Source organism: Myotis nattereri, assembly GCF_964212035.1.
Source record: "Myotis nattereri genome assembly, chromosome: 16".
NCBI classification, from domain to species: Eukaryota; Metazoa; Chordata; class Mammalia; order Chiroptera; family Vespertilionidae; genus Myotis; species Myotis nattereri.
Genome location: NC_138091.1, coordinates 16,559,052 through 16,586,834, shown reverse-complemented (window position 1 = coordinate 16,586,834; position 27,783 = coordinate 16,559,052). Strand labels below are relative to the sequence as shown.

Genomic DNA, 27,783 nt, shown 5'->3' with positions numbered 1-27,783 from the left:
GGGAGGAGGAGGAGGAGGAGGGGGAGGAGGGGGAGGCGGGGGTGGTGGTAGCGGTGGGGGAGGCGGGCGGGCGGTGGGTGGGGGGGTGGTGGGGGGGCCAGAGCCACAGGATGGCTTCCCCTCTGAGGGACGAGGAGGAGGAGGAGGAGGAGATGGTGGTGTCGGAGGAGGAAGAAGAGGAGGAAGATGAGGGTGACGAAGAGGAGGAGGAGGTGGAGGCGGCCGACGAAGACGACGAGGACGACGACGAGGGGATCCTCGGGCGCGGGCCGGGCCACGACCGGGGCCGCGACCGCGACCGCCACAGCCCCCCCGCCTGCCACCTCTTCCCGCCGCCGCCGCCGCCCCCGCCGCCCCCGCCGCCAGGTAAGCGGCCGCCGACTCACCCCCGCCCCGGCCCGAGGGGGCCGCCGGCGCGCGAGGCCGGGCTGGGGCGACGCACCCGCCGCGCGGCCGAACCGAGGCGAATCCGGGGCGCGGAACGCCGTCTCGGGCCCGGGGCCCCGCGGCGGTCCGAGCGGTCCGGGCGGCGGCGGCGGCCGCGGGGCCAGGCCTCCTCCCCTCCCCGCCGCCCCCCGCCCCCGCCGCCGCCGCCCGGGCTGGAGAGCGCTGGGCGCGAGCTGCGCGCGCGGACCGGGCCACTCGGTCGCGGCTTCGGGGGAGGAGGAGGAGGAGGTTTTTTTTCCCTCGGCGGGGAGGGGGCAGGCAGGAAACGGCCGCGGCGAAGCCCGGGCCCCCTCCCTGGCCGCGCGAGGGACCGCGGAGACCCGGCGGCCGGCCGGCGGCGGGGGAGGGGCGCGTGGGGGAGGGGCGGCCGCGGGCACCCCGCGGGCTCCGGCCCGGGTGGGGTCGGCCGGCGGTGAAGTGGGGTGTCCGCGTGTGGAGCGGCCGCGGCCCTCCCCGTCCCCCCTCAGGAGTCGGAGAGGCGGCGGGGGGGCGGTGTCCGTGGGACCCCCACCTGCCGGGACCTCAGTGTCCGCCGGCTCGGGGCCGCGGGGGGAGGGTCGCGTGCCTGTCTGGGCCGCCGAGGACCGGGCAGGTGGCGCACCCTCCACGCAGGCCACTTCCGGGAACCCCGCAGGGAGAGCGGGCACTCAGAATGGGGGGGCAAGGGTCTGGGGGCCCAGACGCCCCCAAGTCCATCTCCTGTGCTCGGGGCTCTTTTGTGTCAAGTGCGCACACCCCGCCCCCCCGCCCCTGTCAGTCCGGGTGGCCGAGCTGCCCGGCCAGGAGCCTCACGTGGCTGCCACTCACTGTCACTCCGGCCGGAACCACCCGCGCCCCGAGCAGGTCGGGGCGAGTGAACTGCCCACCCTGCTGCCCGGCGGCCCGGCCGGCGCTCGGCCCCTCCCCAGGGACGACCGGGCGCCCGCCTCCCGGCCCTTCCTCCCGCTGCGGAGGGGACACCCTGCTCGCCCCGGGCCGGAGACGGCCCCGCGCAGACCCCTCTCCCGGGAGTTCTCTCTCGTCCTCGAGGCGAGCATCCTTAGGCTCCACACCCTCCGCTGGGGCAGTGAAAGGGGAGACCCACGCCCCGAGCCTCTGGGTGCCATGCGGCACCAATGCACCAAACTTCGCCACGTCCAGCAGCGTGTTCTTTGTAAGACGGTCCTGTCGAGCTGTGGCGCCCGTGGCAGGCGTCCTGCGGGGAGAGTAGGTGCTTCTATTAGGAGGGCAGGGGGCTGCGTGTCGGGTGAAACGGGATAAAGCCCTCTCCACCGCCGCCAGGCTGCTCTGAAAGGGGAAAAGTTTTTAGAAAGTTGTCCCCGCGAGCCCATTGATTTGCTGGAGGGAAAAGGAATCAGGAGCTGGGAGGGAAGGCGCCAGGAAAACAGCCCAAGGGGCTAAAAGCGAGGGACAGAAAGGATGTCGGTTCCGAGGGGGATTGGCAGCTGTCACCCATTCGCATTTCCAAGTTGGGATGTGCGATCGGGGGGTTTTGATCGGGATTTAGGTTTGTGAGCGGAGCAGGGTCTGAGGGGGAGATGGGTCTTTGTGTCAGTTCTCCCTCCCCTTTCCCTCTTGGCGTTCTGAATAGACCAGAAGAAACGTCAAATGTTTTTAAAATTCTTTATTTGAATTGAAAACCCACCTCCTCTGTCTCCCAGGGCAATTTTTATCTCCCTTTCAGCCCTCCAAGTCTAATCAGTGACCTTAGATGACTTTCTGGGGTAAAACTTTGGAAAAATATTTTTAGTCTGCTCATTATTTCTGTCTAAGTGTGGGCTAAATCACCCTTCTTCAAGGAAATTTGCTCGGGCTGCCCTCCCTCAGCCTTTTCTATGTGCGTATTAGAGGCTTCTATTGTTTTTCCTTCTGACTGCTTTGATTCTCACCATTTTGTCTTACATTTTTTTCCCCAAGACCAATTTTATCCCTTCCCCCCTCTCCAGTCTCCTTACATTGTTGAACGTTTAAAATAATAGCACTCGTATTGATGGGGGAAGGGAGCAGGAAGCCCAAAACTCATTTCTTCTCCCTCCCCCTTCTGGCAAGTCTAGAGAAATAATATAACATAATATATAGATGTGATTCCTGGGGGTGGGGGTGGGGAATGATTGTGGGTGGTGCGGAAAATTCTGGTAGTTTCTTTGCAAAAGGTCTGAAGATACAAACCCACCCCCTGCGTGCAGTACGCATGTGCAGCAGACCTATTATGGTGGTTCGTTGTGGGGGAGGGAAGGGAATTTGAGAAAAAAATAAATATATGTGTGAGAGATTGATGGTGAGATTAGGAGCGGGGCGGGCGGGAGGCGCGGCTTGCAGCGAGGCTCCTCCCGCTCTCGGGGCCGCCAGGCTCCGCCCTCCGCCCGCCGCCCTCGCCGTCTTCCCGCGATCCGCCGGGCTGTGGGAGAGTCTGGGCTCCCGGCCAGCTTTGAGCGGCTGGTGAGACCGAGGTTGGGGTTTAGATTTGCCTCACTGCCCTCCCTTTCCTTTCCTTTCCTTTCCTTTCCTAGCCACGCTGCTACCTAGCCTCTCCCCACCACTCTCCTCCGAAGTCCGGAAACCTGCTGGGGTGGGGATTGGACTTGGGGCGGCGAGGTCCCAGGGCTGGGCCCCGCCCCCAGCTGGTGGCGACCCAGGCGGTGTCCCTGGTCCTTAGCCAGTTGGCCGGCTCTTGCCACTCTCCCCGCAGCCCCGTTTCCATGTTCCTATTAATCTCCGTCCCCGGGGTTAGGGAGAGCTGACTGCTGAGGCCTGGCGTCTTACTGACTTCCTATTTCCTATTACAATTTTCACTCTGCCCTCCCCCCCCCCCATCCCCCATTCCCGGGAGGGTGGGGAGCTTTCTGCAGACCCCCCCCCCCCTATTCCTAGGGTGTCTTCCTGCAGGAGAGGATACGGGATCCAGGAGTTAGGAAGAACAGCATTGAAGGGATTCTGAGGCAATGGAAACGGAGGCCTCCAGTGTTAATTGTGGCTAATTTTCCCTTGGCTGTTGTGGGAGGAAGGATTGTGTGTCCTGGAGCAAGGGGCTGGGCCAAGCGCTGGTTCTCTCCAGCACAGCCACAGCCACAGCCACCTCTGCCTAACAAGACAGGTCTGGCTGGTTAGTCTCATGCTTGCTGTGGGAGCGAAGCCAAGCAGGGCTCCATGTCTCTGTGGCATCAGTGTCTTCCTCTGCATGGAGGAACTCTGTCTCCTAAGCCTCCAGACTGGCAGGGGTCATGGGGAATGGGGCAGGGGGAAATCAAGGAAGAACCAGCCCTGGCCTCTCTGACAGACATTGGGAGAGAAAGTTAGGGGCCTAGTAGCCCTGCTGAAAGCAGGTACAGGCTATCCTCGATGTGTGCTTATAAGTATGAGAGTATGCTGTGCATGTGATAGTATAGATGCAGGGTGTGTCTGTGTCTATATCTTTGTCTGGGTCTCCCATACTGTTTATTTATGAATGGTCAGGATGTCTGGAACTAAATTTAGAAATGAAGGGTGAGACTAAGGGACAAAGAATAGGGCCCTAGAGTTCCCAAAGGGAGCAGGGATATAGAAATAGATTTGAAGGCAGATTCCAGGCTGCTTAGGAGGAGAAGGAACCCTACATAATAAAAGCCTAATATGTTGAGTGTCCGGTCGTCTGGTCAGCCGTTCAACCAATCAGAGCATAATATGCTAATGATATGCTAAGGCAGCCCAACCGCTCGCTATGATGTGCACTGACCACTATGGGGCAGACGCTCTGACTGGTAGGTTAGCTTGTTGCTGGGGTCTGGCCGGACATGCCCTGGAGCCCTCCCGTGGTCCCTCCCCGGCTGGCCAACCTCCTGCATCCCTCCCCGGCCCCAGTCATGCACTGGTGGCGTCCCTCAGCGTGGCCTGCACCCTCTCACAATCCGGGATCCCTCGGGGGATGTCAGAGAGCCGGTTTCAGCCTGATCCCTCAGGCCAGGCCAAGGGACCCCACTGGTGCACAAATTCGTGCACCAGGCCTCTCTATATATAAAAGGCTAATATGCAAAGTGTCCCCTCGGAAGTTCCACCAGGAGTTCGATTGCTAGCTATGACTTGGGCTGACCACCAGGGGGCGGCACAGAATGAAGGAAGGCCCCGGCCAGGGGAAGGGAGGCCCCAGCCGGCAGCCAAAAGGCCCCAATCGGCCCTGATTGCTGGCCAAGCCTAGGGACTCTACCTGTGCACGAATTTTGTGCACTGGGCCTCTAGTATTTAGATAATTGTGGACGCTTTCTACTGTAGGGTTAGGGTGTGATGAAGGAGCCAGAAACTATGAACCTGGGGGCCAGAAGTGAAAGTGCCAGCTGATAATTTCTTTTCCTCCAGGTCTGTGTTGGGGTGACAGAAGGCTGGGTGATCATCTGCAGGAATATAGAGGCCTCCCTCTTCACAAAAAGGATGTGAAGGGCCCCAGGGTGTTAGAGTGAGAACCCAGGTGTCCACCTTTGGCTCTCCCTTCTCAGCATCTGGCTTAGGGAGCTGCCAGCTTGTGTCTCCCCACTCCAAGTGCTGGGGTCGGGCCAGGCCAGCAGCTGGGCATGGCTTCCCCAGTTCCTGGGCAGGATGCCAGCTGGCTAAGTGAGGTTCTGGAAGGCAGGAGGAGCCCTGGCGGCGACTGAAAGGACCTGCCACAGTCGGAGCCCATGACCTAGAGCCTGGTCCCTTGTTAGTAGGAGGGGAGAGAAGGGAGTGGTTTGGCTGCTCTTTCCTCTGACCCTTGACCTCCCATTCAGAACCAGAGCATCCCAGAGTACTTAAAAGACTCTGTTTGCATCCAGTGAAAAGAGTCAAGGTTCGGAGGAGTTAACGCTGGAGTTCCTAGAGAGTGGGAAGTAGGAACCAAGGAAGTTAGGAAGGGTGAGGTCAAGGGCCTGCATAGACCGGGAACCTAGAAGCTTAGGTTTTCCTGTTATTCTCTGCTCTAAAGATAAGGATGACATTCGACTGCTGCCTTCAGCATTGGGTGTGAAGAAGAGAAAACGAGGACCCAAGAAGCAGAAGGAGAACAAGCCAGGAAAACCCCGAAAACGCAAGAAGCTTGTAAGTGTTAAAGACTTCTGTCTCTACAGTAAGGCTCAGGAGACCCATTCCCGGAGGCCTAAATTGTTTCTCGTCCTGTCTTACCCCCCTCAATCCCCCTCCGCCCCCCCCCCCAAACACACCGCCACCCTCCCTGCACCTCTTGCTGGCCTGTATCTCATGTATCTGGGACCCTAACTGCACTTACTACAAACAGGGAAGAGCCTAGTTTTCTATGTAACTTGCCGTAGCAACAGAGAGAAGCAGTTGAAAGCACAGGCTCAGGAGGTAGACTGCATGAATTTGGAGCCTAGCAGTCCTCTGTCTACTTGGGCAATTTATTTAGCTCTCTGTGCCTCAGTTTCCTCATCTGCAGAAACACACACAACCCAAACGTGCAACAAATAGATTAGTTACTGTCTCATAGGATTGTTGTGAAGGTTAAAAGAGACGATATGTATTATTGCTACGAACAGTTCCTGGCACATGGTAGGGCTGAGGAAATGTTATTTTTATTTCTCTCCCTTAGGACAGTGAAGAGGAATTTGGCTCTGAGCGAGATGAGTACCGGGAGAAGTCGGAGAGTGGAGGCAGTGAGTATGGAACTGGACCAGGTCGGAAGCGGAGACGGAAGCACCGAGAAAAAAAGGAGAAGAAGACCAAGCGGCGGAAAAAAGGGGAGGGAGATGGTGGGCCCAAGGTGAGCACAATTAGGGAGTAAGGGGGAGAAATGAATAGTGAAGACAGATGTGAGGAGGGAGAACCCCAAAGGGGGCTATTTGCTAAATGGAGAGGCTACAATGGGGGACAGGGGGAGATTGGGCTGGAGAATGGGGACATGAAGCAGAAAACCCAGGGAAGCTGGTGGGCCGGTAGGTAGGACCCACCAGCTTCCCTGGGCCTAGGCTGGGGCCTGGAGAAGCACCAACTCAGCCTCACTAAAGCCTGGTGTCTCCCAGCAGGTAGAGCAGAAGTCATCAGCAACTCTGCTTCTCACCTGGGGCCTGGAGGACGTGGAGCATGTGTTCTCGGAGGAGGATTACCACACGCTTACCAACTACAAAGCCTTTAGCCAGTTCATGAGGTGCGGTGGGACTGGAGAGTCCGCGAGAATAGACACTTCTTATTTGGGGGAGGCCCTGGCCCCTCTGAAATCTGATAAAAGCTAAGAAACTGATCTCCAAAGAAATTCACAGCACGCACACACACACAAAGTTCCAATGTAATTTTAGGGAATCCCTAGACTCCTAAGGATCCAACGGCCACAGTCAGGAGCCCTTCACAGGTCGGGGAGTGTCACAATTCCAGCACCAGGTTAGAAAATGCTCTAGTGACAAAACATAGTGAGGACTGACAAGAGTCCCAGTTTCTCCTGGATGACTTCTCTCTAGACAGCAGCTGAGAGAGAGCATCAGCATGCCTCCATTTTCTTTGCTCAGTTATCCGGTCCTCTGCCCCTACTTTAGGCCCCAGTCATAATGGAGGTTGCATTGCTAGCAGCAGGACCTGAGCTTCTGTGGCTCCCAAGTAAAGTAGAGTATAGCAGAGATGCCTGTTAGGGAGCAGGCACTTTAACATAGCAGTTTAATGCGCTGGAGGCAGCCTCCTGAGGTTCAGGTCCTCGTATTCTGGCAAGTCACTACACATCTGTAAAATAGGGATGGCATAGTGTGTGCCTCACAGGGGTCTTGTCCTGATTTGATGGGATAATGAATGGAAAGCTCAGGACAGTCGGTGCCTGGCTCCTAGGGAGCATTCAATACTTGGAAGCTGTTATTAAGTACTATTATCTCCCCTACCTCACTGCTACAGTCACCCATATCCCTGCAAGAGTGTGGCCCATCAGACTCCACCTGATGGGATCCTTCATCAGGGCTCATGGAACTTGTTAGAAAATTCAGAGAATCATAGCAACTCATAGTATTATTGTGAGGATAAAATAAGGTGTGATGGCCATAGCCAGTTTGGCTCAGTGGATAGAGCGTTGGCCTGCAGACTGAAGGTCCCAGGTTCGATTCTGGTCAAGGGCACATACCTCAGTTGCAAGCTCGATCCCAGGCCCTGGTTGGGGTGCACGTGGGAGGCAACCAATCAGTGTGTGTGTCTCTCACATGGATGTTTCTCTGACTCCTCCCTCCCTTCCACGCTCTCTTTAAAATAATCAATGGAAAAATGTCCTAGGTGAGGATTAACAACAACAAAAAAGGTGTAATGTATATGAAAGTATTTTATGAAATGTAAAGTAATATTCAAAAGTAAAGCATTTTTATATCATTTTTGTTTTATCCTTATCTTCTGTGCATTTAAATTTTATTTTGCTTTTTCTATTTTTTTAAATACCTTTTCTGTCTTATTTAACCATTTTCTTTAAACTTTTCATTTATTTTCAAGTTGATGTTATTCTTAATAGGACATACTGTCACCACTCAGGAATCCTAGCTTGTACATAGACTTAGTTGATAAGGGGAAATGGCAATATTCCCAGAACATCTGTAAAAGCTCTGAGTCTTCTGCTGGTATGTTTACAGGCCCCTCATTGCTAAGAAGAATCCTAAGATCCCAATGTCGAAGATGATGACCATCCTTGGGGCCAAGTGGAGAGAGTTCAGTGCCAATAACCCCTTCAAGGGGTCGGCAGCAGCTGTGGCAGCAGCAGCGGCTGCAGCAGCCGCAGCTGTAGCTGAGCAGGTGTCAGCTGCTGTCTCATCGGCCACCCCCATAGCACCTTCCGGATCCCCTGCCCTTCCACTCCCACCTGCTGCTGATATCCAACCCCCACCCATCCGAAGAGCCAAAACCAAAGAGGGCAAAGGTGAGAAACCCTCTTTGAACAACTGTCACCCCACCCTGCAAGCCACATGTCCTCAAATTATAGTCTAGAACTCTTTTGTCCTCTCAGTCCTGGTTGCTGCAGGAGAAGTGTTCTCCAGGAAGGGTTCTCCGTGAAATCAGAACCCACAGAAAGGATCCCTGTGACCTCTGTTATCCCAGGAGGTCATGACCTCTGCTTCTCCTCCCTCATTGCCACTCCTCATCCAGGTCCCGGCCATAAGAGGCGGAGTAAGAGCCCCCGAGTGCCTGACGGACGCAAGAAGCTTCGGGGAAAGAAGATGACACCACTCAAAATCAAACTAGGGCTTCTGGGTGGCAAGAGGAAGAAAGGCTCAGTGAGTAGCCCTTCCCTGTTCACTGTACGCCTTCAGGGTGTCAGGGTTTGGGGCGGGGGGCGGCGGGGGGCAGGTGTCCAGACACAGGGGTCTATGAGGGAAGCTGAAGTGGGAGCTAGAGGCCTGGGGAGGGGAGTAAAATCAAGTCAACCTCTCTGACAGCCATGGGGCTATGGGCAGTATGTTTTTCAGAGTGACGAGGGCCCCGAACCAGAGGCTGAGGAGTCAGACCTGGATAGTGGCAGTGTCCACAGTGCCTCAGGCCGTCCTGATGGCCCTGTCCGCACCAAGAAACTAAAGAGAGGCCGGCCAGGGAGAAAGAAGAAGAAGGGTAAGGGCTGTCAGTTGTGTGTGACCTTGTCAATTTGCTTTCCTTTCATTCCTTCATTGTCTTTCTTATTTTCAATTTTGAATTCTGTTTTCAACCCTTCTCTCTCTCTCTCTCTCTCTCTCACTCTCTCTCTCTCTCTCTCTCTCCCCCCCCCCCCCGCCCTCCCCTCCCTGCCCCCTCCCCAATCCCTCTTTCTTTCTCTGTTCCTTTGCCTCCACGGGGGTATATGACAGTCCTGGGCTGTCCTGCAGTGGCCGGGGAGGAGGAGGTTGATGGCTACGAGACGGATCACCAGGATTACTGTGAGGTGTGCCAGCAGGGTGGGGAAATTATTCTGTGCGACACCTGCCCCCGTGCCTACCACCTCGTCTGCCTTGATCCTGAGCTTGACCGGGCTCCTGAGGGCAAATGGAGCTGCCCCCACTGTGTGAGTACCTGGTGCCAGCACCTCAGGGACCCGCCCGCCTTTTCCTCCGTGGTTTCCGTTGTCTTCTTCCTCTGCCCAGAGGCCTGGCCTTCTCAGTAACGTGTTTAAGTGACCAGGATTCTAGTCTGTTTCTCTCCCCATCCCTTTGCTCCCCAAATCAACGTTTTTAGAAACTGGGACATCCTGTGTCTTTGTTCCCACCAGTCTTCCAGGCACTTCTAGGACTTAGGTGTCCTATCCTTGCCTCTATCTTCCAGTCTCACGCCTATTTCCTTTCTTCTGTCTATGTCTGTGTCTGTCCTTGGCCTCCCAGGAGAAGGAGGGGGTACAGTGGGAGGCCAAGGAAGAGGAGGAGGAGTATGAAGAGGAGGGAGAGGAAGAAGGGGAGAAGGAGGAAGAAGACGACCACATGGAGTACTGCCGTGTGTGCAAGGATGGTGGGGAGCTCTTGTGCTGTGACGCTTGCATCTCCTCCTACCACATTCATTGTCTAAACCCACCCCTGCCTGACATCCCCAACGGTGAATGGCTGTGTCCCCGATGCACAGTGAGTGTACCCATCTCTCAGTGTTTACTGTCAGCCCTGACTCCTGTCCCATCTCTGGGTCCCAAATGTTTAGCTCTTCCTCTGCTCTCCCCAACACTTAGCCCGAGATTCCCTGGTGGGATCCCTCTCCGACTCTAATGGTGGGCTCTTTCTGCCTTTTTCTTTCCTCCTCGTGTGTGTCCATCCTGAAGTGCCCCATGCTGAAAGGCCGTGTGCAGAAGATCCTGCATTGGCGGTGGGGGGAACCGCCCGTGGCAGTGCCGGCCCCCCCACAGGTAGATGGGAATCCAGATGCCCCACCTCCTCGTCCTCTTCAAGGCAGATCAGAGCGAGAGTTCTTTGTCAAGTGGGTAGGACTGTCCTACTGGCACTGCTCCTGGGCCAAGGAGCTTCAGGTACAAGGGTCTTTCCTTCCCTCTGTCCTGTGACCCCATTTGCTGCAATTGTCTCTCTCACCCCTCTATTTTCTGTTCTTCCAAATACACAGATTTTGCTTTCCCTCACATCAAGCCTTAGGCCCTCACACCATACCTACTTTCTTAGTTTGCAAATGTGGTGTTCTTGGTCTCTAGTCCTTTCTCTCAGTTTTTATTAGATTTCTTCCCTCAGATATAACATAGTCTTCCTTAATCCCATCTCTTATCTAACTTTAACTGTGTTTTACCTATATTCTCAATTTTTAAAAAATATTTTTTTATTGGTTTCAGAGAGGAAGGGAAAGGGAGAGAGAGACAGAACATCAGTGGTGAGAGAGAATCATCGATCAGCTGCCTCCTGCATGCCCTAGACTGGGGATTGAGCCCGCAACCCAGGCATATGTCCAGACCGGGAATCAAACTGTGACCTCCTGGTTCATAGTCGATGCTAAACCACTGAGCCCGCTGGCCGGGCTATAGTCTCAATCTTAATAAACCTACTCCCTGCCTCCTTCACTTATTACATCCCCACACACATCCTGACTCTGTTCTGCTTCATTGTATTCTCCTGCTTTCTCGCTTTAATTTGTGTGTCTCATCCCATCTCTCTCATCGCTCCCTTTTCCATGCGCTTCCCCTGGTGGCGTCTTCCTTCTTCCCTTTGTTCCCTGGGATGGTAGGGTTGTCTCTTCCCCACCATCCTCTGTGCCCCATCAGCTGGAAATCTTCCACTTGGTAATGTACCGAAACTACCAACGGAAGAATGACATGGATGAGCCCCCACCCCTGGACTATGGCTCCGGTGAGGATGACGGGAAGAGTGACAAGCGCAAGGTGAAAGATCCGTACTACGCTGAGATGGAGGAGAAATATTATCGTTTTGGCATCAAGCCAGAGTGGATGACGGTCCACCGCATCATCAACCACAGGTGAATTCCCGTTCCCTGGGAAGGCCTTGGCCCTGGGACAGGCCGCCCTTCTTGTTGGAAGTACGGCCGCATGTTAGCATTTGTTAATTAACCAAATAATTGATCTATCTGAGTAACCCCTGCTGCAGCCCCCGCCCTTCTGGCCTTGTTTCCTCTATGGGGATGAAAGACTCCAGGGGGAAAGCCCAGCAAGCACTGACTTTTTGCCATTGCTTCCTTTAATCTCTAATAGCACAGGAAATGACACGTGCGTCTGGGGATCAGGGCATGAAAGCAAAACATGAAAAACATGTTTTTAGTATTTCTATTAAATACAGTGCTTTTAGTATTTCTTTCTTCATAGTACTTATTACTGCCTAGTGCTATAATTTATTTTTCTGTTTCATTGTTGCCTTCCCCAGTAGAATATGAGCTCCATGAGAATGGAATCATTTGTCTCTTCTGTTCACTCCTGACTCACCAGTGCCTGGCATATAGTAGATGCTTAGTAAATACTGATTGGATGAACAAGTGATATTGAAGCCCAGGGGTGGGTTTTTTTTGTTTTGTTAATCCTCACTCGAGAATATTTTTCCCATTGATATATAGAGAGAGTAGACGGGAAGGGAGAGACAAAGAGGAACATCGATGGGAGAGAGACACATCAGTTGGTTGCCTCCCACACATTCCCCAACCAGGGCCAGGATCTAGCCTGCAACCAAAGTATGTGTCTTCGACCGGAATTGAACCTGAGACCCTTCCGTCCCAAGGCCGACGCTCTATCCACTGCGCCAAACTAGCGAGGGCCCCAGGGGTGTTTTTTGATAGTTGATTTTTAGGAAGCCATTCTGAAAAAGTTAAGGTAGTATTTCAGCCATTCTGAATTCCCTTTTAGTGGCCAGCATTGTGGATTAAGTAACAAATTATGCATGTTTGCTGATAATTGTGTTTATTATGATTTTTTCCTACTTGTGATCCATATTATTTTTCTCCTCCTGTCCCACAGTGTGGATAAAAAGGGAAATTACCACTATTTAGTAAAATGGAGGGACTTGCCATATGACCAGTCCACATGGGAGGAAGATGAAATGAATATCCCCGAATATGAAGACCATAAGCAAAGCTACTGGAGACACCGGTAAGGGAGCTATGTCATGAGTTAGAGGGAGTCTGAGGATAGAGGCATAAAAGCTAAACCTTTAGCATAAAATGAGGTACAGTAGGGACAGACCTATCTAGAATGTAGGACATTGGGAACCTGGGTTAGGTTGTTTGGGGTGGGGTTGGTGAAGAGGCAGTGTGTGGAACAGAAATATGATTTAGCCTGAGCAATGAGAAAGAGGGTGCTCAGGAGGAAGGAGAGTTAGCTGTAGAGGTGAAATCTAAGGGTGAGGGTGCAAAGCCTGGGAGAAAGGAATTGGGAGAATATGTAGATTATGGGAAGTGGGAGATAGGTCTGGAATGAGTTCCGAAGAGTGGGGGTACCAAGAACCAGGCCTCACTCAGGACCCACTCTTTTCCCAGAGAACTCATTATGGGAGAGGACCCCGCGCAGCCCCGAAAATATAAGAAGAAGAAGAAGGAGCTGCAGGGTGATGGGCCTCCCAATTCTCCTACTAACGACGTAAGTCCTCTCACGGCTTTCCTCTCATTGCTGGAGCCATGGCGACTGAACATTTCCCAGAGGCTACTGACAGAACGTCCCAGAGTTTCAACAGCTTCTTTGAATAGTAGCTCTTTCTTCAATATTCAGCCTTGCCCCAGGAGTGGCTAGGGATTTTGGCATAAGAGAGAGAGAGCCACTAGAGACAGAAGCACATAGGACTCTTCCACCAGCTTCCTTCCCCACAGTGCTGCTGGGTGTTGTTTTAAGGAATGAGGGGGAGGGACTAAAGACTAGAACTTCCATGAGCTCTGGCTATGGTAAAGGGAATTGTGACCCAACTTGGTACCAGTGCCAGGGAGGAGGGCAGAGAAGGAGACCAAGACAGCTGACAGTTTCCTTGAGCTTTTTGACTTCTTAACTCTACAGCCTACAGTGAAATATGAGACTCAGCCACGGTTTATCACAGCCACTGGAGGCACTCTGCACATGTATCAGCTGGAAGGGTTGAACTGGCTACGTTTCTCATGGGCCCAGGGCACTGACACCATTCTGGCTGATGAGATGGGGCTGGGCAAGACCATACAAACCATCGTCTTCCTCTACTCACTCTATAAAGAGGTGCTGAATTCTGGGGCTCCTGAGGGGGAAGCCAGGTTGAGGCCTACCCTGGCCTGGGGAATGAGGGAATGGAGGATGGTGGGGTGGGGGGTGACAGGCAGAGGACTGGGGTATACAACCTAGACTAATGGTTCCCCCTACCCTCTACTCCCAGGGCCACACAAAGGGTCCCTTCCTGGTGAGTGCCCCGCTCTCTACCATCATTAATTGGGAGCGGGAGTTCCAGATGTGGGCACCCAAGTTTTATGTGGTGACATACACGGGTGACAAGGACAGCCGGGCCATCATTCGTGAGAATGAGTTTTCCTTTGAAGATAATGCCATCAAAGGTGGCAAGAAAGCCTTTAAGATGAAGGTAAGCCCCTCTGCTTCATATCCTCTTAGACCTCAAATCTGTCATTTCTTTGCCCCAACCAGGATTTCAGTTTCTTTATTCCTCACTCAGCTTCTTCCTCCTTTACCCACCCTCACCTCTCTGCATTCCTGCCCTGGAGATGTAGTAGGTACTCCCAGGGGTGTACGTGGATCTGTCCATACTGGACATGTGGTGCAAGTTTGGGGGCCATGTTCAGTGATCCCTGCATGGAGCCAAAGTTGGAGGACAGGATAACTGAGTCCCTTTGGCAGTCATGGTCAGGACAGGGTGCCCTGGTAGAAAATGGGGGCTAGGGGCTGGGGTGTCGGGTGGCAGCCGAATGGATAATGTTGTGTTGGCAGAGGGAGGCACAGGTGAAGTTCCATGTTCTCCTGACATCGTATGAGTTGATCACCATTGATCAGGCAGCACTTGGCTCCATCCGCTGGGCCTGCCTCGTGGTGGATGAGGCCCATCGACTCAAGAACAACCAGTCCAAGGTGAGTGCGACGCTCAGGCCTCAGAAGCTTGAGGTGTGGACTCCGACTTGCCTTAACCCTAAAATACTAAGTACCAGGGGCTTCTCTGTAGTCCAGGAGGCAAGATGCTGGAGAACCTCTGGGAGAAGTCCAGGTTGGAAGAGGGTGAGGACTAGGGACTTGGAGCCTCTGATCCTGGAGGGAATGGAAGCTGGAAGCAGGAAAAGGTTGATACTGTGGGCCAACCATTTGCCACTGATGGGCCCTTTCTCCTGTCTTCTTGTCCCATTTTCTAGTTTTTCAGGGTCCTCAATGGCTACAAGATAGATCATAAGTTACTGCTAACAGGGACTCCATTGCAAAATAATCTGGAAGAGCTTTTTCATCTGCTGAACTTCCTCACCCCAGAAAGGTTTAAGTAAGTAGCTGCTTAGGGTAGTCTGCAGAAATGAGAGGGGTGGGGGGACTAAAACAAGTGGGTGGAGGGTTCATCTGAAGGGAAGAATAGAGCTTGAGTTCAGAGGCAAAGAACCTGACAGCTGTTCACATCTCCTCCTGGCTACTAGCAACCTGGAGGGCTTCCTGGAGGAGTTTGCAGACATATCCAAAGAAGACCAGATTAAAAAACTGCATGATTTGCTGGGGCCACATATGCTTCGGAGGCTCAAGGCTGACGTCTTTAAGAACATGCCAGCCAAGACAGAGCTCATCGTTCGAGTGGAGCTGAGCCCCATGCAGAAGTGAGATGCAAGGCGGGTTACCTGGACCAGGGGTTGGGCATTTGTTGGCAGCTTTCCAAGAGTTGGTGATCAAGTGCAACATCATAATCATTTATTTTATTGTGTCTCTTCTCTACCCTCAACCCCGGTCTTCAGGAAATACTACAAGTATATCCTGACTCGAAATTTTGAGGCCTTGAATTCACGAGGCGGTGGGAACCAAGTGTCACTGCTTAACATCATGATGGATCTTAAGAAGTGCTGCAACCATCCATACCTCTTTCCTGTGGCTGCTATGGTAGATACACGAGCTGGGAACTGATTAGTACATGCCTGGCTTTCTAACAGTGGGAGGTGTTGAGCACAGGGCTAAAGCTGGGACTGGATTTCTGAGAGGAGTAGGAATTTTAAAGGTGTGGAGGCTGGATTTGGGCTTCTAGCTTTCCTAGGCACAGTTAGAATATAGGGGTATGTTTCCTTATCCTCTCCTCCTTTCTCCCTCTTGTCCAGGAGTCCCCAAAACTCCCCAGTGGGGCTTATGAGGGTGGGGCACTTATTAAGTCATCTGGGAAACTCATGCTGCTGCAGAAGATGCTGCGGAAGCTGAAGGAGCAAGGACACAGAGTGCTCATCTTCTCACAGGTGACCCAGCCCCGTGCTTCACTCTCACCATCAGACTAATCCCTTGCCTCCTTCCTGTGCCTGCCATGGGATGAGAGATTGGGAGATGGCACCCTTAAGTTTCTGGTATAGCTAAGTTCCTCTTGGACCCTGGTCCCTGTTCTTTGGAAATTGTAGTCAGTTTCTTTTAAGCCTCATGGAGAGAATGGGAGGGTGAACCGTCTGCCTCTTCAAGGAGGTCTCTGGGGGCTGGTAGCTATTTCTATTTCTTAACCTTATTGGAGAGGGGAGGAGAGGCGGACCTTTTGGAAATCTTATGAAAGCTATGGGCCCACTCTCCAGAAAAGCTGCACAATTAAACAGTTGCATACAGGTTTTTAGGGGATTTATAGATTTCTTTGAAAACTTTTCGTGGGTCTCAGAGAAGAGTCTCTGCCTTAGGAGAAATGATCTGAAATCAAGAAGAAATTATGACAAGAATGTGGAATGAGAGGGGGCCTGGGGGAAGCGGCACCAGGGGGGCGTAGGAGTGCAGGGAGACAAGGGTAAAGGTTGGGGTTGAGGGAAAGTAAAGGGATAGTCAGAACAGCCAGGGCACACCCCACTACCTCCTCATTCTGGACTCTCCTTTTCCCTTGCTCTAGATGACCAAAATGTTAGACTTGCTAGAGGATTTCTTAGACTACGAAGGCTACAAGTATGAGCGCATCGATGGTGGCATCACTGGTGCCCTGAGGCAGGAGGCCATTGATAGATTCAACGGTAAGCGGGAGATGCCTTGGTCCCACTGCGGGAGGCCTGAGAAACCAGTGCATAGGTCCCTGGACTGGGAGGGGCCTCTTCTGGGAGTATATAAGCCCCTTGGGCTTTTGAGTTGGGGACAAGGTTGTTTGTAGTCAGGGAATATCTAGGAACAGGTAGACTGAATTGCTGGCTACAAGAAAAGCCTTATCTCCTGATTCATACCTCCTAGCTCCTGGGGCCCAACAATTCTGCTTCCTCCTGTCCACCCGAGCTGGGGGCTTGGGCATTAATCTGGCCACTGCAGACACTGTCATCATCTTCGATTCTGACTGGAACCCTCATAATGACATCCAGGTGAGAACTCGCCTCCTAGAGCTTCTGCACCATTTGGCAAGGAGGCTTTGGTTCATGGAGGAGGGTGTCATGTTCTGGGGTCAGAAATAAACCTGTGGGGGCCCCTAGCCAGTTTGGCTCAGTGGATAGAACGTCGGCCTGCAAACCAAAGGGTCCCGGGTTTGATTCCAGTCAAGGTCACGTACCTTGGTTGCAGGCTTCTCCCCGGCCCGGGCCCTAGTCGGGCTCGTGCAGGAGGCAACAAATCGATGTGTTTCTCTCACACTGATTTTTCTCTGTGTCCTTCCCTCTCCTATTCTCCCTAAAACTCAGTGGAATTGATTAACAAAAAAAACACAAAAACAAACCTCTGGGGGGACAGATAGAAGACGCTTCCTTGCCGGTCTCCTTTCCGGAACATGTTGATGGCATTTCCTCTGCCATCTCCCCTGGCCCGTCCTCACTTTCTCCCACTCCTGCAGGCCTTTAGCCGCGCTCATCGAATCGGCCAAGCCAACAAAGTAATGATTTACCGGTTTGTGACTCGTGCATCAGTGGAAGAGCGAATCACACAAGTGGCCAAGAGAAAGATGATGCTGACCCACCTGGTCGTGCGTCCTGGGCTGGGCTCCAAGGCGGGCTCCATGTCCAAGCAGGAGCTGGATGACATCCTCAAATTTGGCACTGAGGAACTATTTAAGGATGAAAACGAGGGTGAGAACTCCTTTTGCAACTTCTTCAAACTGGCCCCTGCTCTCCCGTGAGCACTTCTCTTCTGAAACCCTTGAAGAAAACTGTTCTGTTCAGTCTGTGGAGAAAGTTGGCCCCTTTCCTTTCATGTAGGGTTGAAAACAACAAATCACTACATTGACTTCCAGGGAAAGGGCCTTCTCCAGAGCTCCTGCGGAAGGGAAGCAAAGTGGAATGCTTTCCTTTGATCTTTTTAAAGTTCTGCCCGAGATTTTGGTTGGAACTCAAGAGTTCCCTCTTGTTCCCCATCTCCACCAGGGGAGAACAAGGAGGAGGACAGCAGTGTGATTCACTATGACAATGAGGCCATTGCTCGGCTGTTGGACCGAAACCAGGATGCAACCGAAGACACTGATGTGCAGAATATGAACGAATATCTCAGTTCCTTCAAGGTGGCCCAGTATGTGGTGCGGGAGGAAGACAAGGTGAGAGGCTGGGGCGAGGTAGGTACTGTCTATCCCAGGCCAACTCGGAGGGGCCGTTTCCTTTACTGGACCTCAAAGTAGGAGGATCCCTTTCCTCTTGTTTTTTATCTCATCTTTTATCTTAGTGAACCACAAACAGCTTCTTGGTCTGGGTCAAACTGGACTGTGGAGACAGACTTAGGCACAGAAAGCGCTGCGCTGGTACACACGGAAGGGTGCTTTCTGAGTCAGAGCAGGAGGGGCGCAGAGGGCACTAGAGGAGAGGTTTCGAAAGGGAAATAACGAGGAGGAGCGTACTGAAGGTAAGAGATAAGGAACAGGAAAACGTGCGACGTCCAGAAAATGTATGCAGAGCTGAGATCGAGGAGGCAGGAGGGAGAAGGACTGGGTGAAGCGGGAAGCCACCAGCGTTCATTCTCCTGCTGTTCAGATTGAGGAGATCGAACGGGAGATCATCAAGCAGGAGGAGAACGTGGACCCTGACTACTGGGAGAAGCTGCTGAGGCATCACTATGAGCAGCAGCAGGAGGACCTAGCCCGGAACCTCGGCAAGGGCAAGCGGGTTCGCAAGCAAGTCAACTACAACGATGCTGCTCAAGAGGACCAAGGTGAGGACTGCCCTCCCCCCCCCGCCCCCCCGCCCCCAACTCCCCCCAGTGCAGGAACTGAGAAGCACATAGTGCTGAGGAAGGGCCTGAGGCTGGGACATTCCGTAGGAAAGAGAGAGGCCTAGAAGTTGGGCCTTCTTTCTTAAAGGGGAAAGGGATTAGGAAGGATCAGTAGGCGCTACCCAGAGGCCAGGTGGATTTGCAAGCGATCTTAACTGTTTGGTGGTGGTGGAGGGTTCCTATGGACACCCAGGAGTCCTTGTTTAAAGTGGGTTACACAGGATTCAGGAGGGGTCAGAGACAAGGTGTGTGGACATGGTTCAGGATATATGGCTTTGAAGTCAGACTGCGGACCGTCATCCAGCATCCCCAGGAGGCATCCAGGAGGAAAGGGCTTGTCCGGGGAGCCATCACTGACACTGAGTCCTTTCCCCTTGCAGATAACCAGTCAGAATACTCAGTGGGATCAGAGGAGGAGGATGAAGACTTTGATGAGCGTCCTGAAGGTGGCATCTACTTTCCTGACTTTCTACCACATCTCTTCTCATTTCACTTCCTATTGTCCTTTAAGCCCAGTTTTTATATAAATAAATGCCTTTTTTAAAATATATATATATATATATATATATATATATATATATTTTATTGAGTTTTTACAGAGAAGAAGGGAGAGAGATAGAGAGTTAGAAACATCGATGAGAGAGAAACATCGATCAGCTGCCTCCTGCACATCTCCTACTGGGGATGTGCCCGCAACCCAGGTACATGCCCTTGACCGAATCGAACCTGGGACCTTTCAGTCCGCAGGCTGACACTCTATCCACTGAGCCAAACCGGTTTCGGCAAATGCCTTTTTTTTTTTTTAAAGAAAAAGTAAAGATTACAGATGAGCAGAAAGAAAGAAATATCCCTAACCTCACCACTGTTAAAATTTGGAGTATATAACCACACAAGCTTAGATGCCTAAATGAAAGATAAAGAAAGGTTGCATCATTTTACATTCCCATCAGTAATCTTGCTTGCATCAAATATTTAATAGTAATTTTTCACTACTGAGTTAGTAGTTCTGAAAGTGCTTGGAAGAAAATTAGAAGTGCCTCCGACATGTCACAGGCCTTCCCCGAGTTCTTTATCTTGTGGGAATGGGGTGTTGGCAGGACTGGGGGGTGGAAGAAGTAATGGATCTCCTTGCTGGGGTCATCCCTGTCCAGGGCGTCGACAGTCAAAGAGGCAGCTCCGGAATGAAAAAGATAAGCCACTGCCTCCACTGCTGGCTCGTGTTGGGGGCAACATTGAGGTGAGAGCTGGGCCCGGGCGCCCCAGAGTTCCCTAAGGAGAGAATGAAAGCTGGGGTCGGAAATTGAGTCACTGAGGGAGAAAGGACCAAGAAATGAGAAGCCTGGACGTCATCACCCCCTCCCTCCTCTCCCTAGGTGTTGGGGTTCAACACCCGGCAGCGGAAGGCTTTCCTCAATGCCGTGATGCGCTGGGGGATGCCCCCGCAGGATGCCTTCACCACTCAGTGGCTGGTGCGAGACCTAAGGGGCAAGACTGAGAAAGAGTTCAAGTGAGTGTGGGTGATACGGGACAGAGTTGGGTGAAAGGGTAAGAGCTTTGGGTGTGTCCTCCTTCCTCTTGGCCCCATATGATGTGATCTTACTCAGCTGACCATCACGCTCCCTGCCGTACAACAGTCCGAGCTCGGTTTCCTGGGAGGTGGGCTTAGCCTGACCCACCTTCCCTCAGACGAGCTGAGAGTAGAGAGGCCGGGCTTCCTCCCCATGGGAGAGGTGGTTACAAGAGGAGCCTCTCCTAGACTGTCCTGGCCTCACATTTATTTGGCCATTAACCGGGCAGGGGAGCTGGTGAAAAGGATGAGGAGCTGACTGATGGGGCCTAGGAATGAAGTACCAAAGCCAAGGAGACAGTGGAAGAACAAGGGGAGGGGCAGATGGGGGTTTAGGATTTGGAGAGGCTCAGGAGGACCCCTGGAGGCACCTCAGGAATTTAGGGTTCAGGGGTTCTGTAACCCCTGTCCTTCTTAAGGCTCTTCTAACCCACCTTCAATCCCCATGGTTCTTAGGGCCTACGTGTCTTTGTTCATGCGCCATCTCTGTGAGCCCGGGGCAGACGGCTCTGAAACATTTGCTGACGGGGTCCCTCGGGAGGGCCTGAGTCGCCAGCAAGTATTGACCCGCATTGGAGTCATGTCTCTCGTCAAGAAGAAGGTATCACATGGCCCATGCACACAGACAGTGGGGCGGTTAGGGCCTGGGTCTGGGGCAGGTTGGAGGGGATCAATGGGGAGAGAGAGGGACATATGTAATACTTTCAACAATAAAGAATTATTTTAAAAAATAAGGTACAGTCTTCTCCTCACCAAAAGGGCCAAGCTGGCTGCCTGGCCCCTGTCCTTCCTCTGTCTTGCGTCCCTGGTTCAAGATGAGACAGGGGGGACTGGAGCTCCTTGGCGTCCATTGCCTGAAGCAGATCCTGTGTCTGTGACACTCCCTCTCCCCTCAGGTACAAGAGTTTGAGCACATCAATGGGCGCTGGTCGGTGCCTGAGCTGATGCCTGACCCCAGTGCTGGCTCCAAGCGCTCCTCCAGAGCCTCCTCTCCCACCAAAACGTCTCCCACCACCCCCGAGGCTTCTGCTGCCAACAGCCCCTGCACCTCTAAGCCTGGTAATGGGGCAGCATAGTTGGAGAGATGCAGATGAGGCCGGTATCGGATGGGGCCAGACGCAGAGGGATTGGAGTGAAGGTGGGGAGTTTCTGCCTCTTCACTCTGCCTTCCCCCTGTAGCTACTCCAGCTCCAAGTGAGAAAGGAGATGGCATAAGGACGCCACTTGAGAAGGATGAAGCTGAAAACCAGGAGGAGAAGCCAGAGAAGAATAGCAAAATTGGGGAGAAGATGGAGACAGAGGTGTGTGGCTACCTGGCTCCTCTAAGGAGAAGGAAGGGGGGTCTTGAAGGTCAGGTGTCTGGGAACCCTCCAGTTCATCCAGATTCATTGTCTCCCAGGCTGATGCCCCCAGCCCAGCCCTATCGCTCGGGGAACGGCCGGAGTCAAGGAAGATCCCTCTGGAGGATGAAGAGCCAGGGGTAGCTGGAGAGATGGAGCCTGAACCTGGGTACCGGGGGGACAGAGAGAAGTCAGGTGGGTGCATGGACTTAGGGGTGATGGGCTTAGAATTTGGGGGTTCCCTCTTCTGGGTTCAGGGAATGAGGGTGACATTCTCCCTTCCTGTCCCTTACCCCCTCCCACAGCCACAGAGTCGACGCCAGGAGAGAGGGGGGAGGAGAAGCCGTTGGATGGACAGGAACACAGGGAGAGGCCAGAGGGGGAAACAGGGGATTTGGGCAAGAGAGGTAATGGGTGGAAGGACTGGACACTTGGGAACCTGAGGGAATCAGGGGAGGTGGAGTCTGGGGGACCAAATGCCTGGCACCTGGGTGGGTTGCTGTTCCCAGTTCCAGCAGAGCACAGGGGGTAGTCGTGGGGTCTGGAAGGAGACTCCTCAGGTGTGAGCTCTGTCCCATCTGCCCTAGCAGAAGATGTGAAAGGCGGCCGGGAGCTTCGGTCTGGGCCTCGAGACGAGCCACGATCCAATGGGCGACGCGAGGAGAAGGCAGAGAAGCCACGGTTCATGTTCAATATTGCAGATGGCGGCTTTACAGGTGGGTGGGTGTCGCTTACTGCCACCTGTTTTTCACTGGGATTTGCTCATCCTCATGGGGTTTCTCTTTTTGCCTGAGGCCTTAATTCCAAGTAATTGCCAATGAAATGATACACACTGTCTCCACTCCTTGCCCTCAGTCCTTCTTAAGTGTACAGTGGTCCTCAGGTTACATCGGAGCTCCGTTCCTACGGCGCGACGTAACACGATTTTCCCGTGAGTCGGAACCCACCTGCATAAGCACCTACGTCACCCACATGGAGCACATACACCGCAGTGATGAAGTGAAACAGTAAAAAAAAATTAAAACAAAGATAACAATTCCTGACCTTTACTTGTGGTAAATAAATAATAAAAAACATAAAGCACATATGTACATACGTCGAAATTACAGAATCTTTTTTTTTTATGTAAGTAAATGGGAGATGGCAACGTAACCACGAAACAACCTAAGTCTAGTCCAATGTAACCCAAGGACTATCTGTACTCTTAACTCTAAAGTTGTCTTTAATTCTACCTTTATTTATTTATTACTATATTTTTTTTATTGACTTCAGCGAGAAAGGGAGAGGGAGAGAGAGAAACATCAATGATGAGAGAGAATCATTCATCGGCTGCCTCCTGCATGCCCCACACTGGCCATGTGCCCTGACCAGGAATCAAACCCTGACCTCCTGGTTCATAGGTTGACGCTCGACTACTGAGCCATGCCGGCTGGGCTCTACCTTTATTCTTAATTCTAACTTGAACCTTGTTTGTAACTGCTTTTATTCTTAACCCTACTCTAACCTTGACCTGTCCCTCATAAAGAGCCCTTGGTGTCCTCCACCACTGTTCAATTCCCTCATCTCTACCTGTTTGTTGGGTTGGATGTGGTTTGGAAATTCCTGATGCCTCATCTATCTTCCATCCTCTTTTCAGAGCTTCACACACTGTGGCAGAATGAGGAACGGGCAGCTATTTCCTCGGGGAAACTCAATGAAATCTGGCACCGAAGACATGACTATTGGCTTCTGGCCGGGATTGTTCTGTATCCTTTGATACAAATACAAGAAAAAAAAGGTTCTTACAACCTAGAGAGAGGGGAGTTACAGGGAAGAGGAGTCCACACCCAGAGAAGGGGACATCGTGCCACCCTTTGGGGAGATCAAGCCCAGGCCATTCCTGTTAAATTCCTTGATGGTCCTCTTCCTTCATTGGCAGCCATGGCTATGCACGGTGGCAGGACATCCAGAATGATGCTCAGTTTGCCATTATCAATGAGCCATTTAAAACTGAAGCCAATAAGGGGAACTTTCTGGAGATGAAAAATAAGTTTCTGGCCCGGAGATTCAAGGTGGGCATGAGGAACAAAAGGAACAGTGTTGAAGACGGGCTTGGGTGAGAGGTGGGCCCCCTCTGGTTGGACTGTGGGGAAGGTTAACACCTTGAGGGTGGTGGTGATGCTTGAGGCCAAGACTGGGGTGTAAGCTTGTGTTTGTGACTGTGGTCTGGATCGGGGTTGGTGCTAGGGTCGGTATTGGTGTGGAGTGGGGATGCCCTGGGTGGGCAGTGAGAGCAGTGTGGTCTCCAGTCTGGCTCACTGTCCACTCACCCACTGCTGGCAGACCCTGCGCTCACTCCCTCTCCCCCCGCCCTCAGCTCCTGGAGCAGGCGCTGGTGATTGAGGAGCAGCTTCGGCGGGCGGCCTACCTGAACCTATCGCAGGAGCCGGCGCACCCCGCCATGGCCCTCCACGCCCGCTTCGCCGAGGCCGAGTGCCTGGCTGAGAGCCACCAGCACCTCTCCAAGGAGTCGCTGGCGGGGAACAAGCCGGCCAACGCCGTACTGCACAAGGGTAAGGGCCGCGGCGGCCCCGCGCGGGGGAGGGCCCACAACGCTGCGTAAGTCTTCACCCCGCACCCCTCAAAATCTTCCCACCCCTCTGACCCCTTTACCCTCTGAACCAACCCCCTCTGACCTGTAACCCCACCCCTAACCCACCTGGCTTTTAGCCACTAGAGTTTGTGCAGCCAACTCTCATCCTTGTCTAATAGCATTCACATCAGTGCTTAAGAGAGGGACTTTCTCCCCAGAACTCCATGAGGCTGTGCCCCATCCCCTCCAAAGGGTAGAAGATCTTCACTGACCCACATGCTTGCCATACTGCCGATAGCACCCTCTCTGGGGCCTTGGCCTGTGTAGAGCCACAAAAATCCTTATCCCCAATCCCACAAATCACATTCCTCAGACCTCATTCACCCCACGAGGCGGAAACTACCACCATCCCACCCTCTGACCTTACCCCTGAAACTTCCCTTTGACCTTCAACCCTTCCTCCCAAACCTTCTTACCTTGAAAATAAAATATCAAATTCCAAAGCCCTTTAACCATCTAATTCTATCTGATGTAGTAATTGACTCCTGGACCCTTTGATTCCTGTTTTAATTCCTAATGCTGACCCTCTAACCTCCCTCCCCCCTAACATATTAAAACCTTGATCCTTAAATCTTTGACACCACTTACCACCTCCCCACGCCTCCTATTTCCTCCCTATCATCCCCAACCCCAAAACTTCCTTCTTACAGTATGGGATGTTCTGACAACTCCCCGCCCCTATGTCTTCCAATGTCCTCCCCTATCCTCCTTTTCTCCGTATTTTCTTTTCCTTCTTCTCTCTCCATCCTATCTCTGTGATGATCTGGTCTCTCTGCCTCTTTACCTGACACTTACCCACTCACTGAGTCGCTCTTTTTCTGTGTACTTCTATCATTTTCTTCTTCTCTGGTTCTTTGACATCTGTGTCCTCTCACTCTCTTTTTCTGACTTTATCTGTCCGTCTGACTCTTCATCTCTTTTCCTGGCTCCATCTCTCTCTTTCCCTGTCTCTCTCTTGCCCTTCTTTCTCCGTGGCCCGGGCCCCAGTTCTGAACCAGCTGGAGGAGTTGCTGAGCGACATGAAGGCAGACGTGACCCGCCTGCCGGCCACGCTGTCTCGAATACCCCCCATCGCAGCCCGCCTTCAGATGTCCGAGCGCAGCATCCTCAGCCGGCTGGCCAGCAAGGGCACGGAGCCTCACCCCACACCGGTAACCTCCTTCCCCTCTAATTCCATTCTCCCAGTTGGTATACATACTTACATGGAATCCTATACAATATGGAAAATGACTTACTCCAGTATTCTCATCACCCTCGAGTCTCCTTATATTATACCCCTCAGTAGTTCTAGAGTTTGGTCCTTAAAGTTTTCCCTTCAGCTTATTTCCTTTCAGACTGTGGACTCTCTAACTTGGGTTCCCTCTCTATTGCAGGTCTTTCCCCCGGGTCCCTACGCCACACCCCCGGGGTACGGGGCGGCCTTCAGCTCCGCTCCCGTAGGGGCTCTGGCCGCCGCAGGCGCCAATTACAGCCAGATGCCTGCAGGGTCCTTCATCACAGGTCAGCTGATTCCCTCTCATTTCTCCTTTTCCACGCTTTTCCCTGCTCAGCTATCTTTTACTGCTCCAGCCCATCTCATTTCCTTGGCAATACCCAGTGTTTTATGGAATGGAGTTGTTCTGGGGTTTATTCTTCCCACCCTTTCCTTAGCTTCTCTTCCATTTCCTTTCTCAAAAAACCTCATCCAGGGTTTCAGTGGTTCAGCTATCTCTTACCTGAGCCTCCTCCATCTGGGCTACTTCAGAGAAAGAGAATGTGAATGAGAAGGGGGTATAGTGAGAGTTGGAGCATTTGTTCCATCATGTGGCACAAGGGGGAACCTCAGGGAGAGGTGTTTGCTCTGGTCTTACCACCCCTACCCTGGACAATTGCAAGTGGCATGAGGTGACTTAGAAATGAGAATATACTGCCTGGCCATTGTGGCTCAGTCGTTGAGTGTCAACCCATGAACCAGGAGGTCATCCTTGATCCCCAGTTGGGGTGAGCAGGAGGTGGCTGATCAGTGATTCTCTCTCATCATTGATTTTTTTTTTAAATATATCTTTATTGATTTCAGAGAGGACGGGAGAGGGAGACAGAAATATCAGTAATGAAATAATCATCAATTGGCTGCCTCCTGCACGCCCCACACTGAGGATCGGACCCCAACCCGGGCATATGTCCTAACCCAGAATCAAACCATGACTTCCTGGTTCAGAGGTTGATGCTCAACCACTGAGCCATGCTGGCCAGGCTCCTTGGTGATTTTCTAACCCTCTCTCCCTCTCCGTTCCTCTCTCTGAAATCAATTACAAAAAAAGAGAGAGAGAACGAGCATATACTATTGTCAGAAAGTGATGTTTGGGAGTGAGGTAGGGATTTGACTTCCTTATCCCCTTTCCTAACAGCCGCCACCAACGGCCCTCCAGTGCTGGTGAAGAAGGAGAAGGAAATGGTGGGGGCATTAGTGTCAGACGGGCTGGACCGGAAGGAGCCCCGAGCCGGGGAGGTGATCTGTATAGACGACTGACTGGATCCCAGGCCTGCCCTTCACCCAGGCCCCGTGCCCGAGGCCGACCCCCAGCTCAGACTCTGGGGTCTGCTGCCAATCCTCCGCCTTCCCCACCCGCTGGGCCACCACTGGGCTAGGAGCCCCTTTGCCCCTCTCTATGACTCCTCTTTTCAAGAAGGGCCCTTTGTCTCTCTCCACTCCCACACATCTTTCCCACCATGCTTTGAAGACTGTGCTGGTGAGAAGAGGTCTGGGTGGGAATTGGTTAGCAGGGTCTTCCAAGAACCTTTATCCTCCACTGCCAAACATACACAGCTTCCCAATAAATGGTTGTGGGGAGGTAAGAAGTGGAGCCTTTATTCCTGCAGGATAAGCTCCATCTTGTGCAGAGGTGGGGGTTAGCACTGCCTGGCCTTTAGAAACTTCCGGTGGAGGGAAGGAGCTTCGAAGAGAGGAAGGGGACTTTAGATAAGGATGACCATGAGCCCTGGCAGAGAGAAAGGGGAGAGGAGGGGTGGCTGCATGTTTCCTTCCCTTGCCTCTCCTGAAATAGAGTGTGGAGCAGTTAAAGGGAGTCAATTGCTGTTCCGCCTCAGAATAAAGGCGCCATTCACTGGCTCAGTTACCTCCTGTGTACTGGCATCTTGTGTTGGGCATCTTACCCCCTCCACAGGGGCCAAGAACCACCTCTACAAAGAGAGTAATGGTTGGGCGATACCCCCTCAAGCCAAAGAGGAGCTCCCCAATCTGACCTAGGGACCCAGGTGACCTAGAAAGGGTGGGAGAGAACACAACGGGCCAGATGCTGGGGGGACCCCCAGCTCTGGGGCTCAGGTTCTTTGAGGACTTCTCTCCTTTCTCCTGAAGGCCTGAATACGGACTAAATTTGAGTGTGTGAGGCAGGGGGCCTAGTCAGGAGGCTGCTTGCTTTGAGGACCAGAGAAAAATAATGAGAGCAGGCTAGGGAGGCACGGGCACGCACACCCTCTTCCCAGGAGGGGCTGAGGAGAGGGGCAGTTTGCATGGCGAACCCTCCACTTCCTCTTCGCTGCCCCTTCACTTTCTTGCTGGCCATTCCCCAGCCTCTCTTCACACTCACTCCTGGTCTGTCCCAATCCCCTCTTCTGTATCAGGTTTATTGGTTGTACATATAAATTATACTTTCCTTTC

At 52.8% G+C, this 27,783-nt stretch overlaps 1 protein-coding gene across 2 annotated transcripts; it reads left to right on the top strand.

The window, feature by feature from the left end:
- Positions 1 to 81: 81 nt before the first annotated feature.
- On the top strand, positions 82 to 27,783 carry CHD3 (chromodomain helicase DNA binding protein 3). Of its 2 annotated transcripts, none has more exons than XM_081109210.1 (40): positions 82 to 366; positions 5,378 to 5,490; positions 5,999 to 6,169; positions 6,432 to 6,553; positions 7,998 to 8,281; positions 8,509 to 8,636; positions 8,817 to 8,967; positions 9,201 to 9,394; positions 9,708 to 9,941; positions 10,133 to 10,336; positions 11,075 to 11,286; positions 12,272 to 12,403; positions 12,790 to 12,889; positions 13,298 to 13,489; positions 13,644 to 13,844; positions 14,207 to 14,344; positions 14,620 to 14,741; positions 14,890 to 15,063; positions 15,199 to 15,340; positions 15,553 to 15,684; positions 16,308 to 16,425; positions 16,637 to 16,761; positions 17,223 to 17,454; positions 17,749 to 17,915; positions 18,346 to 18,523; positions 18,964 to 19,029; positions 19,735 to 19,820; positions 19,957 to 20,090; positions 20,607 to 20,751; positions 21,047 to 21,209; positions 21,330 to 21,451; positions 21,550 to 21,685; positions 21,796 to 21,897; positions 22,078 to 22,206; positions 23,127 to 23,235; positions 23,409 to 23,541; positions 23,847 to 24,042; positions 25,110 to 25,273; positions 25,496 to 25,622; positions 26,510 to 27,783. In XM_081109210.1, the coding sequence occupies exons 1-40, from the start codon at positions 111 to 113 to the stop codon at positions 26,629 to 26,631; spliced, it is 6,156 nt and encodes a 2,051-aa protein (XP_080965336.1). In that variant the 5' UTR covers positions 82 to 110; the 3' UTR covers positions 26,632 to 27,783. The 2 variants fall into 2 exon arrangements, with proteins under 2 accessions (XP_080965336.1, XP_080965335.1); XM_081109209.1 differs by having other exon boundaries at positions 6,414 to 6,553; positions 23,847 to 24,088.

Excerpts from the sequence above, each read along its gene's own strand:
- CHD3 (XM_081109209.1), top strand. The coding sequence starts at position 111 with ATGGCTTCCCCTCTGAGGGACGAGGAGGAGGAGGAGGAGGAGATGGTG. Across the intron at positions 6,170-6,413 it reads AGGGAGATGGTGGGCCCAAG|CCTGGTGTCTCCCAGCAGGT; the intron begins GTGAGCACAATT and ends GCCTCACTAAAG. Across the intron at positions 14,345-14,619 it reads TCAAGAACAACCAGTCCAAG|TTTTTCAGGGTCCTCAATGG; the intron begins GTGAGTGCGACG and ends CCCATTTTCTAG.